The sequence below is a fragment of the Poecilia reticulata genome, linkage group LG16, assembly GCF_000633615.1.
Source record: "Poecilia reticulata strain Guanapo linkage group LG16, Guppy_female_1.0+MT, whole genome shotgun sequence".
Taxonomy (NCBI): domain Eukaryota; kingdom Metazoa; phylum Chordata; class Actinopteri; order Cyprinodontiformes; family Poeciliidae; genus Poecilia; species Poecilia reticulata.
This window is the reverse complement of record NC_024346.1, coordinates 18,391,523-18,409,278: the sequence shown is the minus strand read 5'-3', so window position 1 is coordinate 18,409,278 and position 17,756 is coordinate 18,391,523. Positions and strand designations below refer to the sequence as shown.

The window sequence follows — 17,756 nt, the reverse complement described above, 5'->3', positions numbered from 1 at the left end:
GGGGGGGGAATCTATACCAATCCATCTGTCTGTTATAGGGCAAAAAATAGTCTAAAGACAAGTCCGACCAAGAATTTAAAAAAAATATTTTGTAGCTTCAGTCAAAAGACAAAGCATCGGTGACCATTTTCTCTATTGTGCTCAGCCTTTAGGTCGGTTACTTCTTCTCATCCGGAGCTCGGAGAATCATGTTCAGTCTTCCTCTAACCGTCAGTAGCAATGGTTTCACACGGAGGATAGACTGACGGATATCTGACCCCTCCACAAAGAAGGCCAGCCCCTGCTGCTCGGTCAATGTTGAGCTTTTAAAGAAACTTACTTAAGACGTTAGTTACAGTTTTTTGAACAAGGAACAGTTGATGTAATCACCTTCGCTGTTTTTTTCTCATCAGTTTGAAATATATATAATTTTTTTAAAGATTTTTCTTTCAAAGCAATTATTCGGATTTTGAGGTTTTTTGGCTGCAACAAATCCTCCTTCGTCTTCATGGCTTGTAAAATCCTTTAGATTCCTTTTTTTTATTATGCTTTTCTGCATAAGAAAAACACAAGGGGGGCTTCAATCAAATGTCTTCAGCTTAAGAAAACAATGTATTACTGGGCTTTAAGATTTATTACAGATTTTTGGCTCACTCATCATTGTCATGTGTATGCATTGTGTTCCTGCTGCTAAAGCTGCTAAGTACACTCAAAGAAATCAGTCATGTTGTCTATTTGCTATATTTCATACCAGTTGGAGGAAACTCTTAGAACAGGACCCGTACTTGATTACTTAATCATACATCTGCTACTGTTCAGACTATGAGCAGCCTGCAGTATCAGTTTCCCTTTTTTAAGGAATTTTTGTATAATTAAACTAAAATGAAAGGAACATGTAAGGATAAACTATAGATATGTGTCTGACAGTGGGTTCAGTCTACACTTTCTTGCTTTTTTCAGTCTTTCTGGTCCCGTACCTCCTTTGGTATCCACAGTGTTCACAGCCTTTATTAGTAGGGCAGCATTGCTTTCTGTGTACTCCACAAACACCAGCAGCAACTTGAGGGACGTCTTCACCACCAGACGAAACTATTAAAAGTACAAAGTGGACAGCAGGCACAGGATTCAAAGAGGGCAGCTCAATATTGATACATTGATAGCTCTAAAATCAACTTTAGACATTGTTGATATCCATTAATTAGCATTACCTCTACATTCATGAATACTTTGTGTTATTGTTTTGTCTGAGCGCTTTCCTGTCTGGACAGTCAGTTTTCATAACTGACAGTGTGAACAAAATACTACATATTTAAGAATATTTGGATACAACACCAATGAGGAGAATATATATATATATATATATATACCATTAGGCAAACTTTTAAACATCAGCCTTGGCATAACAAGACAGAGATTTATAAATACTATAGAATAGTTTAAAGCATCAAAAAGTGAGGAAAGGATAACGTAATTGCTAATTCCAACAAGCTGAAAGGAAGAAATGACAGAAAAGAAAACAAGAATAGCAATGAATCAACTGTGATAATATGACAAACGGCTCTATGATGGATCTAATAGGGAATTTTCATTAAAAGCAACAAAGAAGAAGCTGAGTATTCCGTCATAATTTACATAAAATAGGTAGTAAATAAGATCTAAGGTTCCTCAAGCGATTTGGCCACAAGGGGGCTGAAGCACCACAGTGTCAGGAAAGGATTGAATCCATTTGGACATCATGATTTAGTGAGATTACCTAGGTGAGACTGTTGGGATGACATTACAGAGTTTACAATCTCTGAAGGGAGTGGAGATCGTTACAGGGCTAATGGTTACATTCGTTTTTACCTTTGATCCAACCAAGGTGTAAAGCCACTGGACTGTTTCATTGTGAGATATGAGGCCGTTCATCCCATCCACGTACAGCATTATCTGGCCTAAAGCTACAGAGAGACAAGAGCAGAAGACAGATTAGATTAGAAAAAAAGATGTTTGTACAGGCCTTAAAAAGAATGACTCCACTTGACACTTCATGTGAAAGCGATATAAAGCTCTGCAGAATCAGTAAATCAACTTGAGACTACATACTGTCAGTGTGTGGGAGGCTTCACTAGGAAATGTCAGACTTCAGACGAAAAAAGATCAAAATGTTTATGACCAAAGTTAAATAGGCTAATACCTTTTCTCTAGTAGCAGTGAAAACACCATTTTGCCTCAGAATGTTAACTTGGAGCAGAAAGATTGTTTTGCTGCAATGGAAAATAAGCCTGAAGCTTATTTGGCAGTGTGCTTATTATAATTTTTCTATTTCAAAGACAATCCTTTACCTTCCTGGCTGACGTCTTGAGAGATTGTTTTAATATTTTCAACATTAAGTTCTTTCCTCATCTAATGAGAAATCTAATGATGGTCATTACGAACAAAACTGTTCAGTACTAGTTTCACAAGATGACAAGACATGTAAAAAATGTAATCTTTGTCTCAAATAGTATTTGTGAACTGTAATCAGCTTTTTTTATGCTCCCCCTGGAGAAATGGCTTAAAGAAATAAAGAAAACATAAATACTTAAAACCATAGCAGAGGCTTGGGATAAAAGTTTATATTTTACAACAGTGCTAGAAATATCTATGCAAGGAACAAACAGCATGAATAATCCATTAACTGGCTTAAGAGCAAAATGATTGTATTTTAAAGTGTGACATTTTTAGAAGGCCTGTTTTTGGGCTGGAGTTACAGTTTTGGGGTAAAACATGATGGAAATTCTCTGTAAATCATAGACATGTCTGCAAAAACTGACAAAATGTAAAATTGGGGTGTTGCAGTAAAAAAAAAAAATCTATATTAAAAATATAGAAGTTCTTTGTTTAACATCTATAGCAACTCAAAGGCAATGACCAAATAAAATAAATATTTAATGTTCCTCAAAAACAGAACAACGCAATCATTTCTTACGCAGTTTAAAACACTTTCTCGTGAGACCTCCTGCTAAAAGCCTGCAGTTACGATACATTTCTCTCTGCATCTCTCGTGTCGGGTTTGAAAATCATGTATCTGCTGTAGATAAGCCAAAATTCCCAGGTGCAGCTGCTGTGTGTACATCACGCATGAGAGCGAGCCCGGATCCATATCTCTGTGTGTTTACGCATGCTGATGGCTCTCTGGAGCAGCGGCCGCAGAATTTCATCTTTTATCAATAAGGGGTCAGTTCGCCCCAACGTGTCGGATGAAAACGAAAAGGTTCATTCCTGCTGCATGGTCGGCGGCAGGGAAAACAAAACTAGATTCGTCGACAAACAAATGCAGGAACAGCTGTGCCTGCATGTTTCTTTTCAAAATCCATACCTGCAATAGGATCGCTGTGCAGACTTTTATCTCCTGCAGGCACCTGTAAAAGGTATCTGCAGAAGTGCTCTGTGGTTTTTGAGGAATGTCCAGAGCAAACAGGAGTGAGAAAACAGAGGTGGCCTTAATGAGGCTTTTAAAAGTGCCATTACACGAAGCTGCTGACAGATGAGACTTTATCTGGTAGCCACAAAATGAAATACCTTTCAGATCATTCTGACATGTTATCATAAGACGTTAGTGAAAAAGAAAGAAAGAAAGAATGAAAATTTAATAGATAGAAAGTGGCTGAATTTCTGACTTAAACATGAAGCCAAGTAAAAGAAAAACGAGAACGAATATATCGCGTGTGGATTTTATTCAGTGAGACGCAAAATATATGCAAACTGTTAGAAACCACAACAGAACCCACATAAACATTACCTTTTTCCTCACATGTCAAAAGTGCTGCTTCATGAAAGCCTTCATTGCTGGAGGTCACTTATGTACAATTTAATGTAAAGCTCCAAAAACCACATGAGTTGAACAGTCATGGTGAAATCACACTGCAACGGTTTAAAGCAAACTGGATTGCCCTTCACTATAAGGATAATATCCACGAGCACAGAGAGGAAATTGTCTAATCACTTTCTAAATGGTTACCAGTGCAGACAGCAGACAGAGTTGGTACACTTTGGCAAACTAACCTATATCTAATAGTTATTCTGTGTAAGTTGATCTATGCTATAAAGTTTCTTTTTCCTTCAACTCTCCCTGAATTAATAGTTTGTGGAACAACCTCTTACTGGAATGACAGCTGCAAGTGTTAAGATGGAAATTTGTGCCCGGTCTTTTTTTTTTTTTTTCCAAAATAGCCCCAGCTGTCAGAATGGATGAAGAGCTTTTGGGAATTTATATTTCCTAAGTCTATGGAAGCTAAATTGTATTCAGGTTTGGACTTTGATTGGGTCATTCTAGCTTATGAATGAGCTTTGAGCTCAACCAGTGTAGTTCTGGCTGCGTGTTTTAAGATCGTGGTCTTAACGATCCTCCAAATTAGAGGATCATGGGAGAACCTCCAACTTAGTCTCAAGTGTTTTGCAGTCTCTAGTGTAAGTTTTATGTGGATGGCCATGTACTGGTAGGTCAGTAGTTGTTTCTTCATTTTCGGACGGTGGGTTGAGCAGTGCACCGTGGGATATCCAATGGTTGTGATATCAGTTTATAACCTAACCATACTCTAAACTTTTCCACAACCTTAGTCGTCATGATGATAATTTGTTCACTAATCTCTCCATTGAATCTCACTGAAACTCTATTCAGTCCTCAATGATTCAAAGTAATGTAAAAAGTTTCTACCTAAGGAAACCCAGAAGATCGCTTCGAGTTATTGATACATTGAAGTTTGTCGTTGTGATATGTGTGAACATGTGAGAAAGTTTAAGGAGTACCTTTCAGTGACACATAGTAGTTGCATTAATGGAATCATATGGTTACTGTAACATAAAAACCAAGCTTTTATGCAAGATGAGCTACATTTTACTGAAACCCAGCTTCAGTGACAGTGTTTCATGAGAAGCTTGGTCTCTGCTGATCAGTCATTTTATCTCATTGAGAAGCATTTTTTTTCTTCCTTTCTTGATTGATTGATTTAAAACTTCAAAAGGTAACTGCAGACCTATGAACTGTGGGAAACATAAACTGACCTAGAATTGAGAGAGAACTCCAAGCTTAAACAACCAAGGTCTGATGGAAGTGTTTCTTCTGGGCCTCTCCCTCTCATAAACCACAGTAATTATCTTCCACAGCCTCAGGAATGTGCAGGAAGGGCAACTCCATGACCACTGCCGAGGTGAGAAGCACACTGAGGTCTGGGAGGCTGGACCATCTCAAGCGAGCAGAGTCAAATGTAGATTCCCAACAAAAAAACTCAAAGTTTACCTTTAAAGAATCAGCTAAGCAGTGAAATGTGTCGCTTGCACTTGCGAATTTGGTTTCTGTTGCATTTTAAATAAAATGGGTCAGCCAAGCCGGTTTGTTAGGGCACAACATCCATATTCCCAGGACTTTTGGTTACAGGCCAGTTCTTCATCCAGGCTAAAGCAACTTAAAGCCCCTTATCTTATTTATTCTGCTTTAGTGAGAAGCTGGACTCACATTTTTAATTTTAGCACTCCATATTTTCAGAAGTTATTTTTGCTTTACGATAAGATCTGGAAAAAAAAAAAAAAGGTTTTCAGAAATAGTTGGGTTTGGTCATCTTTCTAAAATCAGAAGGAAAAGAACTTCTGCAGAAGTAAAAGACAGATTAAATTAAAATGTGCATTATTTACTTATCATTAGCTAAACAAAGTTTATTAAATGTTCAAAGTAAGAGTCAGAAACTAACAGAAGACTTTATTACAACTAATTTGTGAAAAGGGTTGCTTGTGGTAATGAACATATGGAAAAAGTCTCAGTTCTCAGGCCTGGAGTGCTTCATGTGTTTTCTTAAGCTATATTTCATGGCTTGCCTCTTCATGGGGACTGGCAATAGTGCTGGTTGACCTTCAGGGCCGTTGTTAGCCACATACAGCAATAAAAACCCATGAACATACTATATAGTTGATCAAATTACAGTTTAACCCTAAGACTTGTAAAAAAAATAAAATCAAAAAAATAAAACTAAGAGACACTAGATTGATCTCACTGGGATAGAGAAGATGCTTACAGAAGTGAAATATCTGAAAGAGAAATTCTGGGTTGTAGTAATTTGAGGTTTACTGACATTAGAATCCAGACTTATCTCAATTCAAACATTAATTTTATGTTTATTGTTTTTGATGGGTATTAATAAAGTTTATGGTTTTACTCATTTGTTCTTGCATTTTAAACTTTGTACATTTGTATGTTTGTTTTGTAAGCAACGTCCAACTAGAGATAAACACTGCAAATTGGCTGAGGGTGTAAAAGTTTTAGTCCGTTCACATCAAAACTTGTCACTAAAACCAACCAGTGAGATCAGAAATTTGCTACAGCAAAATGTCTGAAAGTATATGTAGAGAAGCTTTAACTAGTGTGTGCAGTCACACAATCTAAGGTCAAGAAACAAAGCCAAGAAACGTTATTTGATGATTATGTTGAAAGCTGAGACGTTTCCTTTTGTTTCTGACATTTGTCCTCACTGCTTTCAATGCCTCCAGGCTGAGGTCTGATTTAGCATCTGACGGCCATAAAAAGACAGGTTTACAGCTCGGCTCTTATTGTATATGATCTGGATTAAGACATGGTCGTGGGCTGCCTTCTATTTGTTAGTCAGCTAATCACCCAGACCATTAGAGCCAGACAAAGTGCCTCTGCCAGAGCAATTTCAGTCACCGTGCCGTCTGCCAGACTTGCACTGAGCCCCATAAACTAAAACAACTGGGGGATACTTTCATTTTCAGGCGTGCATGTATTTGGCATCCGACGAAATTTGGTGTAGGCCCTAATCACAAACACAATCCCCAGAGACAAACAAACAGAGCTAATGGGACATTAGCATTAAGTAAAGCAAGAAAGCCTCTCTGATATTTGGCTGAGCAAGCACCGCAAACATCATGAACGGCAGCGCAGAGGAGGGCAGTTTAGTAAAAGAAGAGGGGGAGAAAAAGATTTTTAAAAACTACTTTCTCTACTTCTATCACCTCTGTTATAAGTAGTTGCAAATGTAGAGGTGCTTCTGTCCTAAACAAATGATAAAAATTGCAACAAAAATGAAGAAATAAATGAACAATGAACAGCTGGGCTCTTTGCCAACAGATGAGCTTCTGCATTCCATCCAAACAGGACAGATTTTGGCAAACTGCATCACATCCACCCACTTGTAAAGTGAATTGAAGAATGAGCTGTGATAAACTCTTACCACTCTTGAGGGGATTGTGATGTGATTCTGATTTTGGTCACATGCATGAATCCCAATGTAAATCTGATGTAAAGCTCATTCAAAAGATTCTGCGCTTTGGCTGTTGTGTCACAGCAGGATATATATTCTTGCTCGAAATGATGGTAATAATGAAGTAAAAGCTTGATGTAGTAATAAAATCTAAAAGACTTGTTATTAAACGGATCTATTCTGAATGCTTTCACAGTAAAACCAGGCTCTGAAAAGGAACTGGAATTCCCCAGCCAGTGGGTTTGTTGAGTTCAGAAGACATCTACAGATCCAGGGAGAAAACTAAGGGGAGGCAGAATATAGGTCAGGCAGGTGGGGCTGAACTGGGTCCAGATGCAAGCTTTTTGCTCATATGAGGGCCACCGTGGTGTGATTCAGTGGGAGTGGCATAAATAAGCTTAATATTCAAGCACAAACATATGGACTCTTTTGTTTTATTGTTAATAAATATACAACAAGGGAGTAATAAATGCTATAAATATAAGCTAAACTACAGAATATTTGTTGGTTTTAATGTAGCAACGTTTTTGTCAATTTTGTGCTTGTTTTTAGCTCATGTTTTATTAGTTTATTTAATGGAGTCAAGTTTATTAATTGTTTTGTTGCCGTGTTTGTAATTTTGCTTTTGTTTCTATCGAAGCAGGTCTTTCTTGTAAATCAGATGTCGGATATCAGTGAGACAAGCCTTACAATTAAGGTAAATAAAATAAGAATAAATAAAATCAGTTCTCAAAAAATTGATTCAATTTACCGAAAGAATAACGCCGGAAGGAAAGAAAAATATAGGCGGTGCACTGCTGAGAGTTGGGACGTCAACAGCTGAAACCATGAGAAACTAAATTTCCTCTTTCCGAATGGGGTCCTTCTTGTCAGCCCAGGGGAGAAAATTAACAGACAGGCACCTTTTATGAGAAAAACTATAAACTTAGAAGCTATAAAATGAATATTTTAATGAAGCTGAAGTTTTATTTTAAAAATCAAACTTGCATCTTTATGTATCTAGTTTTTTGGGTTGAAAAACAAAACAAAAAAAAAATCATATTTCCACATTTACTTTATTTTTAATTTACTTGTAAAAGGTGATAAGAGCATCAATGAAGCTTTCAAGTAGTTTTCCTGGAGTATAAATATGATAGTACAAAGTGATATGTTTCTCCAAGTCACTGTTCAAAATGGGAAAGAAGAGAAAACCTGCGCTTTTTCCACACAGCTCAAACCATCTCAAACTGGTTCTTAAAATGATGAGTTCCTTCACTGTAAAAAGGAGTAAGTTGACGTTACTTTAAAAAAAAATTGTAAACTTGTTGCCTCAAAAGAATTAGGTTTTCAAAAATTAAAAATGTTAGTATGTGAAAGTACATCTTAAATTTACACAACTTGACTAACTCGTGCAATTTTAGTGACCGTAACTTAAATTAACTTAATAAATCTGAGTATGTGGTAATCAAACAAGCAAAAAATTTTTTTTTAAACTAGAAACTGTATAACAGAGACTGCTTGCTTGAAACAGTCCCTGCCTTCTGCTTTTTATTTATTTTCCAACTCAATCTTTGACAGAACAACAGAAGCAGAGCAGGTTGGTCATAAAAATGAACTTACAACTCACCCATGGTGCAGTTTCATGTATCCAAATGCAAATGCTAAAAACTAGTTAACAAGAGTTGTAATGCTCTGAAAGTAGCCTCATTCTTGATGAACCCACTACACAGTTAGAGTTTACGTTTTCACCCTAAACATCTTAAAACTAATTTCTGTGACAAACAAAAAAAGTGCTTTAATAAGCTGCTGCTGGTGGCGCAATGCATTGTGGGATACCTTGTTGGCCCATCCCTACTGTCACATATAAATCAATTGCCTCAAAAGAATAAATTATTGCAACATATAAAAAGAAATGAAGTTATATTGTGTGATTTAAGTATTGAAAACTTAAAATAACTTGATAAATTTCATTTAGCTGTAAATAAACAAAATAGCAAAGACATCTTGACACCGTAAACCTTTTCATGGTAAACAATATTTTTAAGCTTAAGTGCGTCTGGGCACGTCCTTAACTTTATGTGTGTTATGGATAAATAATCCTGCTCTGTCTCTTAGCTGCTTGCATGCTCGCGAACATGCATACACACGCATACAGACGCATACACACGCATACAGACGCATACACACGCATACAGACGCATACACACGTGTAAGGTTAAGGAAATGACTCCATAGGGTGTAACTAAGATAGAGGCCTAGAAAAGGAACTGGAAACTGTTGTCCGCAGCCATCTTCTCTGTTTCCCGTAAGAAGCATGGTGATGGACCAGCGCTGTAACGGTAAACTATTTGTCCAAAACAATGTTATCACTTATTTGGCTTTAATAAATTGAAATTATGATTTCAACTCTGTATTCATGGTCATTCAAGACGATTCCTCCCCCAAAAAAAAAAAAGAAAAAAAAGAGTCCAGGGCAATAAGAGTTAACCCTTTGCAGTCCAAAATCATCATCACTTTCAAATAACTTAGTGTTTTTTTGCACTATGTCAACTTTAATAGATCACGTTATCGAGCATTTTTTATCCAAAAGTTCACACCACTTGTTCGAGATGAGTACAAACAACAAGAAGATAAGAATTAAGTTACGTTCACTTGAACTCTCTTATTAAACAGAATGTTTTGTTTTACAGTGCTCCTTCCACAGTCAACAAACCCCAATGAATCTTTAATGTGCTGGAACAAGAGATTCATATCACAGATGTACAGCCAACAAATATACTGCAGCTTTTTAATGTTACATGTCGATATGTATCTCTGAGGGAACATTTCAAACAACTTGTTGAGTCTGTGCCATAAAGAATTAGGCCAGTTCTGAAAACAAAAGGGGGTCCAATCTGGTACGAAGCATTGTCAGTTAAAACAGAGCAACATGGACTCTTTAGGGCAAGAATGAGGCGTTCAGGAGTTTTAAATGTATGCAAAAAAATCTGCAAAAGACCGAGTGAAAAACCTGCATGAAACCTCCAGAAAGTTATGCTTCTAGTGCCACAAAGAGAGCCTGGCAGGAGACCACAGCCTTGTTCTTCTCAGCATATCTGGTGAACTTATCTTCTCCCTTACCGTCGCCACAGCCTAATCACAAAAAAACAAGTAAATGATCATAGTAAAAACCTCAGCACATATCCGTACCTACACATTTGCACGAAATCCACACGGCACAGCTCAGACCGAATGGAATTGTTTATCCAGACGATGGGACATCGTAAAGGTTTCCCCTCCAGAGCAGACGACCTATAACACAGCCAGACAACGCAATACGCGTTGTTTCCAAGAATGGCTTCCAACGCCTCTGTTACCTCAACTGTGCCTGGGTTTTCACTCAAAGCGTGGTAGTCAAAACAATGATCCAGATTCTAAATTAAGAGCACTAAAAAGACCCTCTACTATGTAACGGTACGCTGGAAAAATGTGCTGTTTTTTTTTTTTTTTTTCAGGAACACATGATCACATTCATCTGTACACATTTGAAGCCAGCCTGTAATCTTAGTTCAGTTTATCTGTTGAGTATTAACATGGAACATGTGACAAACTGTGATTTTTTTGCTGGGTTTCTTTATACATCTCAGCACAAAAGAGGTAAAAAAAACCCCCCAAAAAAACACAAATGATTCAACTACTATTTGTATGAGAGAAGAAAAAATGTTTGTTTACTGTGAACTTTTGGATCGCACACAATCTTGGCACTGGAATGAAAAAGCAAAGCGCAGCTGTGTCACTCCTCAACCTCAGTGACATGCCACATGTACAGTTTGAAGCACTATATCCCAGCAGAGACAAACAACAACAACAACAACAACAACAAAAATAATAAAACATACTGTATCTAGTCTGGTGTTTTTACGTGCACTCAAAGTTTAGCAGACATGGCTGCCCGTGAATATCCCTGGCCAAAAGCTAGGCCAGGATGCGATGCTGGGAACAGAGATTCACATCCCAAACGTTTTAGGAGGCAATGAAACACTCGACTGGAACACAGTCCACACCGACGCTTCTCTGCAAACCTCCAGCCACAAAGTAGGAAATCACAGCCGTGATAGAACAGCCGTGTCATCAGAAACAGGAGATCTTAAAACAGTAGCAGAGAGAGAAAGAGAGAGAGAGCAATATACACACCTCAAAGGAGCGAAGAAGACAGGATGAGATAAAAGCATAAAAATGAAAAATAGGGCCATAAATTATTTCATAGTTATACTTCTGGATCTGGCTTGTTCACAACACAAGTCCTATCTGTTAAAGCTGTAAATACTACATTTTCAGTACAGTGTAAAGCAGTAGATGAGATATGGCCTCCTCGGCATGACAATTTATGGACATGTTTTCCAAAAATGTATCCAAGATCGCTCCGGTTCAAAGCTGTGAAAGTATTTGACCCAAAACCGATTTCTTTTCTTTTTTTTTTGTCGCACTTATGTGTTTCAGATTATCAATCAAATACTAATAGCAGACAAGGATAATCTGAGTTTATACAAAACGGTTTTCAAAAAATTATTGAATTTTTTGAGTGAAAAAAGTGATATACACCAACCTAGCATGATAGAAAAAAAATATAATTGTCACCATTGTGAAGTAAAGAATTAACTATCAATAAACAGTTTTTGTGGTTCGATTTCACAAGTTACACCCAGGGATGCTAACTGCAGAATCAAGAAAGCACTTAAATTGAACCCGTCTGAACATGTGACGGGCTGTTTGGCTGCTTCAGGACCAGGATGACTTGTCATGATGATGGAAGGATAAATTCTGCTGCAGAAAATCCTGAAGAAGAATGTCCAGCAAATTAAATGTTTTGGTTTGGCCTAGTTAAAGTGCAATTTGGATCTGAATTACCTGATATGGTATGACATTAAACATAGTGTTTATGCTAAAAAAAAAAAAAACATTCAATGTGGCTGAGTTAAAATAATTCTGCAAAAAAGCGTGGGCTACATTTCTCTTAATGGCAACTGAGTTTTATATTTTCTCTGGTTGTGTTTGTCTATATTAAAAATGTGTTTGATGATCTGAAATATTTACATGTAACATAAACGCAAAAAAACAACAACAACAAAAAAATCCTCCTGGGAAATTGTTTTTCACTGCACTGCGGGAGTAAAAGAAAAGAGGCAACTTCCCTAAATTCCTATGTTTAAAAAAGCAAATCTTTTCTTTTAATTTGCTTCCACTGCAGATTTAAGGCGGCAAGCGCTTTGTCAACAAACGCATGCAAACATAAATGGCACGGGCTTCGGGAAAGCATCGCTAAAAACACAACTTCAAATGAAGAATGTCAACAACGAGCATTTCAAAGAAGAGAATAATTGCTTCAAGTCCATTGTAGCTAGTGCTTCTTTAATCTGCCCTTTCTTTTCCCTAAGTCACTCCTGTTTTTATAGAAACCAATTAAACATGGTTGTTATTATGTTCGTGTCCTTATGAATTGGGCCAATGGAACAAAGATTCAGGAAGAAACACTGTGATTCGACTCCTCCAGTCCATCTACTTGTTTTGTTCTTGGTAATTAGTACCATAAGGATACTTTTTCTCACCACAGGCAAAAACCTTAAGCTTCCTGCTGAAACCTAGCTGACCCTTTGCACAGGCTGCTTTTATTTTAAAGCTGTGAAAGCACTTACTGGGCTGTCAACAGTGATAGGTTACCCTGAAAACAGTACATTTGGTACCGTAACACAAATGGAAAAGACAGAATGGCACAAAGGCATACTTAGGTGTGGATACAGTGACTTGCCTTGCAAAATGATTCCAATTTAAGAACCTTGAACATTTCGTCACGGTTCAACTAAAAACTTAAATGCGTTTTACTGGTATGTTATGTGGCCAACCGTCATGAAGTAAGTAGGGAAATGAAACATGGCTTTTTTTAAATGTTGTACCATGCAGTTTGTATTCAAACTCCACATGTCAAAACTTTGCAGTTGGATTTAGGAAAAAAAAAAAAAAAAGCATCCTCACAGCAAGATGCTGCCATCACCAAGTTTCTTTTGATGTCATCTGATCAGAGCAGCTCCTTCCCAAATGTTTGCTTTGTCCAGCTGAAAGTAGAGCTTCTCAGGGATTCTTCCTGCTGCACTTCCAAAAGGATGTAATAGTTGTCCCATCAACAAGATTCTTTCCCTGAATATGTGGATCTCTGCAGCCCATATGGCCACATGTTTTGGCTAATTAGCTCGGTGAGAGACCCAGTCATGATGACTCGTTTTCAGTTTTTTATTAGGAGGCACTAGCAGGTTTTCATGTGATTTTTTTCTAATATAAAAAAAAAAAAAATCATCATGCCGTTATGCACTTTAGCAAGGCTCCAAGGAACATTGGAGGAGAAACAGGCCCATGAAATGTCATCCTCTACTTTGCACCAGACATTTGAAATGTTTGTTGCTGAAAAAGCTCAGTTTTAATCTCTGACCAAAGTTCCATTGGGGTCTCCAGGTGAGACGATTCCTCTCTATAGCGTGTAACATTTAAACATGGAATGATGAAATCTCTTCAATAAAGGATGATGCTGCCACACTAAAATGTGGATCTATTTTAAGGCTGTTTCCACATTGTTTTCAGGGACGCAAAGCAGAGACTATGCGTTTTAACGCAAATGAGGACTGAGTGATCCAAATGAGGCGTCTCTGGGTTTCATAACTAATTACAAAGTTTACAGGAGAACCAGATGGCATTGGCACCTCTGAAAGAGTGACCTCACACCCTTACTTCTGGTGAGATGATAAAGGCGCACAAGCTCCCCCTTGAGCCCCCAAAAAAGTTCAGGTCTTCAAGAACTAAGCCCAGGTTTTGAAGGCCTCTGCCAGGTGTGAGGGGCCATGTAAAGGTCTGTGTGAGCACTAACTAGCCACAGACATCTCCAGGGGGATTTCCCAAGACAAAATAACAAAAAAAAAGAAAGAAAAGAAAAAACAAAAAGAAACAAAAATGAAGAAGGGGAGAAAGTGTGGATTGCATAGAATCTTTCACAGATTTAAGACTGGGAACCTGTTCTTGTAAAAGGCGAGCAGACTGGTGTGCATGTGGGTCTGTGTGTCGTTTCTAACTACAAAAGATCCATAAGACTGAAGGAGCTTCATGAAACAGAGCAAGATTGTTTTGTCGGGAAGGTTTTTTAATGCACACCAGACAGATGGGTTCAAGACTGCATTTTCTTCGCTTATCCCCCCCCCGCCCCCCTTCCAAGGCTCAACTTGAAAGACATTGCAGAACAAACACCCACATTAAAGGTGATCAGTATTTGATACCATACAGTGATTTCTCTCCTCTCATGTCTCACTGTGCACGTGCGAAAAGTTAAGACGACTAATTTACTCCCCTGACCCTGCAGAGAATCCTTCTGACTTAGCTGTTCTTGGAAGTCATCGACAGCAGAGCAGTCAGATCTACATGCATTTCTGACTTGTGCATGTGGGTTCCAGCTCAAACTCAGCTTGTGTTCTCCAAATAACACCCCACAGAGGGAGGGTGATCTACTATGCTCCACATTTCCTCAGCTTGTCAGCAGAAATTAGGTCAAGAGTTGAAACAGTTTAAAAATTCTTAAGGGAGAGTGTTTCTCATGGTGATGTAGAGAAACATACGGAAAACAGCAGTCTGTGGTGAAGACATACAACAATAGCAACAGACTGAGTAAAATTACGTATACCCTTTGAACTTTAAAAACATCCAGTCACTTTACTGGTGTTGTTTAATGTATTGTACTGGGGTTTTATGTGATGAATCATCTAAAAGTTTTGCAGAAATGCAAATGTGTTTTAATCCAAACCACGGGTGTTCGGCTCCAGTCATTAAGGGTTGGTGTTCTCCCGACTTCAGATGTGCCTCTGCTAAAAATATAGTTGTTTGAAATGGTCCGACAGCCTACTCAGTTTGTCAGATATCTACAGAGGCCTGATAATGAACCACCAATTGATTATTTGTTTCAGGTAAAGAACAAAAACAAGCAGGCCTCTGAGGGCCTGCATCAATCTAAACCATTTCATCGTTCCTCTTTATGTTCAGGATTGCTTTCATTGACCTTTTCCTTGGAAGGTGAGCCTCTTCTCTAGTTTCTAGTATTTTGCAGGTTTTCTTCCAAGAAAGATTCCAAATATTAAAGGGATTTGCATACAGGCTAAAAGGTTCTGTCCTGGTTTTGGTTTCGTCTGTTCAGAGCATCTCCTTCTTCTGTGTGTTTCTGGGAGTCCTAACACTCTTCCATAAACAGTTGTCCTGTCAACAGATTATTCGACCCACGTTTTGGATTTCTGCACCTCTTCCAGAGTTACATGAGCCTAATAGCTGCGTCTGTGATTAATGCTTTCCTTACCAGGGTGTTCATTTAAGGTGGCAAGCCAAGCTGCTTCTTCTCTAAAGTTCCTTAAAGTCCCTAGACCTTCATTTCATGATTATATTAATACTGAGAGTACAGTAAATGCATTTGGATTAAAGTTTCTTCTAAAGTAAACTTTAGAAGTTAGTTAGGGTTAGAAACTCACTGAAGTTTACATATGGGTAGGAAGTTAAATGCATAGGATGCTTTCCAGATTTTTATTTGTAAAAATATGAAAATAATGTCTGATTTTGCTATAGACTTGTTATTGACTATTTTTGTTGGTCTGTCACATAAAATCCCAGAACAGCATATTAAAGTTTGTTTGGAATGTGACAAGATGTTTCAATTTTTTTTTCTTTGAATAGCCCAAAGAAAGGTGGTCTCAGCCACACTTCAGTAATAACTTGTGTTTGTGGATAAGTTAGTTTCCAAAAGCCAGCTGTTTTCATCCTCCATCGTGTTTTGTGTCATTTTGCCCGCTGTGATTTATGAGTCTGAATGTGAGCCAACTCAGATGAAGCCTGAACCATTTCAGATCCGATTCTGGAGAGGTAGCCCGGGTCATGAGAAGAACTGAGAATAATTGAGATGAATCGATCAGAATTTTTGAGACCAGTTTCAAATCCCCCCCCTTTTTTTTCTTTTTATAAAGTTTAAGCTGCCAGCACAATTTCATCTGTTTCAAATTTGTCTTAAAGAACCATGATATATGTAGGAGGTATTTATCATTATCACAATATAAAAGAATATTTCACAAAAATGTAATTAAATAAATGTATAACGTATAACAATAGTATATCCTACATGTAGGATATACTATCCTACAGGTAGCAGACTGTTTTCATTGAAAAAAGTATCAATAATGAGTAGGCTGTAAAATAGCTCTAATAAATGCATGTAAGTGAAATGTGCAATACGGGGGTGAAAAACACTGTGAAAGGTGTCTGACCCATGTGATGGAAAACATTTGGCATAAGCTCATATTAAGCCAATATCAAACCTACATAGTTAATAAAGCACAGTCTAAACGATCAGTGTAATCGTGACAAAAAAGTGACATGTTCAAACTGAAAGACAATAAAACAAAGACAAATAAAATAAATGGAAAGAAGGAAAGAGAGAGAGAGAGAGAGAGAGAGAGAGAGAGAGAGAGAGAGAGAGAGAGAGAGAGAGAAGACAAAGTGGAATTAGTTTTATGATCTGTAATATCTTGGCAGTACTTTATTAGACACTTAAGCATGTGTGACCTGCTTTTTTCACAGCAGGCTGTTAAATGGTAGTGGCTTTTGAATGAAAACTGTGGTCTTCAAGTATCCACGGACAGGGTGTCCTTCACCTCTTCAGCCTCCGCACAAATGATCTTTCACCTCCCCATCATGGGAGCCATAAATTAGGCAGCTGCTACATTTGGTCTAACCGAACCACGGTATCTGCAGCACACACTCGAGTGTGTTTATGTGCTTTAACTCTGCGTGTGTGTCTGTGCAAGAGGGTCATCAAGCAGAATCATCAATTTACATAGTTTATATACACACATGTGGCTCTTGATGGGTTTATGGAAAGAAAAAGTTGTTACAGGGCTGATTAGAAACATCCTTGTGGCGAGGTAAGAGGAAGGAGCATCGTTAGTTTACTGGTGTACGTACCCCTGAGGATGTAATTCTGGTAGTTCTGGTCCGCTTCAGCGCCCACTTTGATCAAACACGTCAGTCCTTCAGCTACCACAAATTCGTGAACCAAGTCTTTGTCATCCTGAAAAGAAAGAACAAGGAAAAAAGGAAGCTATTCAAGATGAGTTATGTATCAGTCACAATATGTCTGCATAGATGTAGATTTCAGCCGGTGGACATAAATTACCCTCTTTTTCACAGTCACTAAAGTATTGGGATACTATAGTGACTTTGTGCTGATGTGTCACCAAGTGACACATCAGCACAAAGTAGTGTATAAAAGTGTAGATGATGGAAAATAATACATGACTTACTTTAAAAAAATTTTATGAGATAAATTCTAAAAACACTAATCCCATTTACTGTGACATTCGAAAGTAAAAGCTTATGCAACAAAAGTTGAGTTTGGTTATGATTGCAATTGTAGCAACTGCAATTATTTGCATATTAATAAACACTTTATATTGATAATATAAGAAATATTTTCAGTTCAAATTTGCATGTGTGGTGTAAAACAGGGTGACCAAGAAC

General features: G+C 37.7%; 1 protein-coding gene across 4 annotated transcripts in view; it reads right to left on the bottom strand.

Annotated features, from left to right (window-relative positions):
- Positions 1-17,756, bottom strand: part of fhod3b (formin homology 2 domain containing 3b) — a 104,263-nt gene that overhangs the window by 24,545 nt on the left and 61,962 nt on the right. For all 4 annotated transcript variants that reach the window (XM_008432463.2, XM_017309596.1, XM_017309598.1 and 1 more), the window contains exons 5-7: positions 17,202-17,307; positions 1,825-1,919; positions 957-1,068 (exon numbers count right to left, since the gene is read on the bottom strand). In XM_008432463.2, the coding sequence (XP_008430685.1) occupies positions 957-1,068; positions 1,825-1,919; positions 17,202-17,307 (313 nt within the window). The remainder of the gene's footprint in view (positions 1-956; positions 1,069-1,824; positions 1,920-17,201; positions 17,308-17,756) is intronic.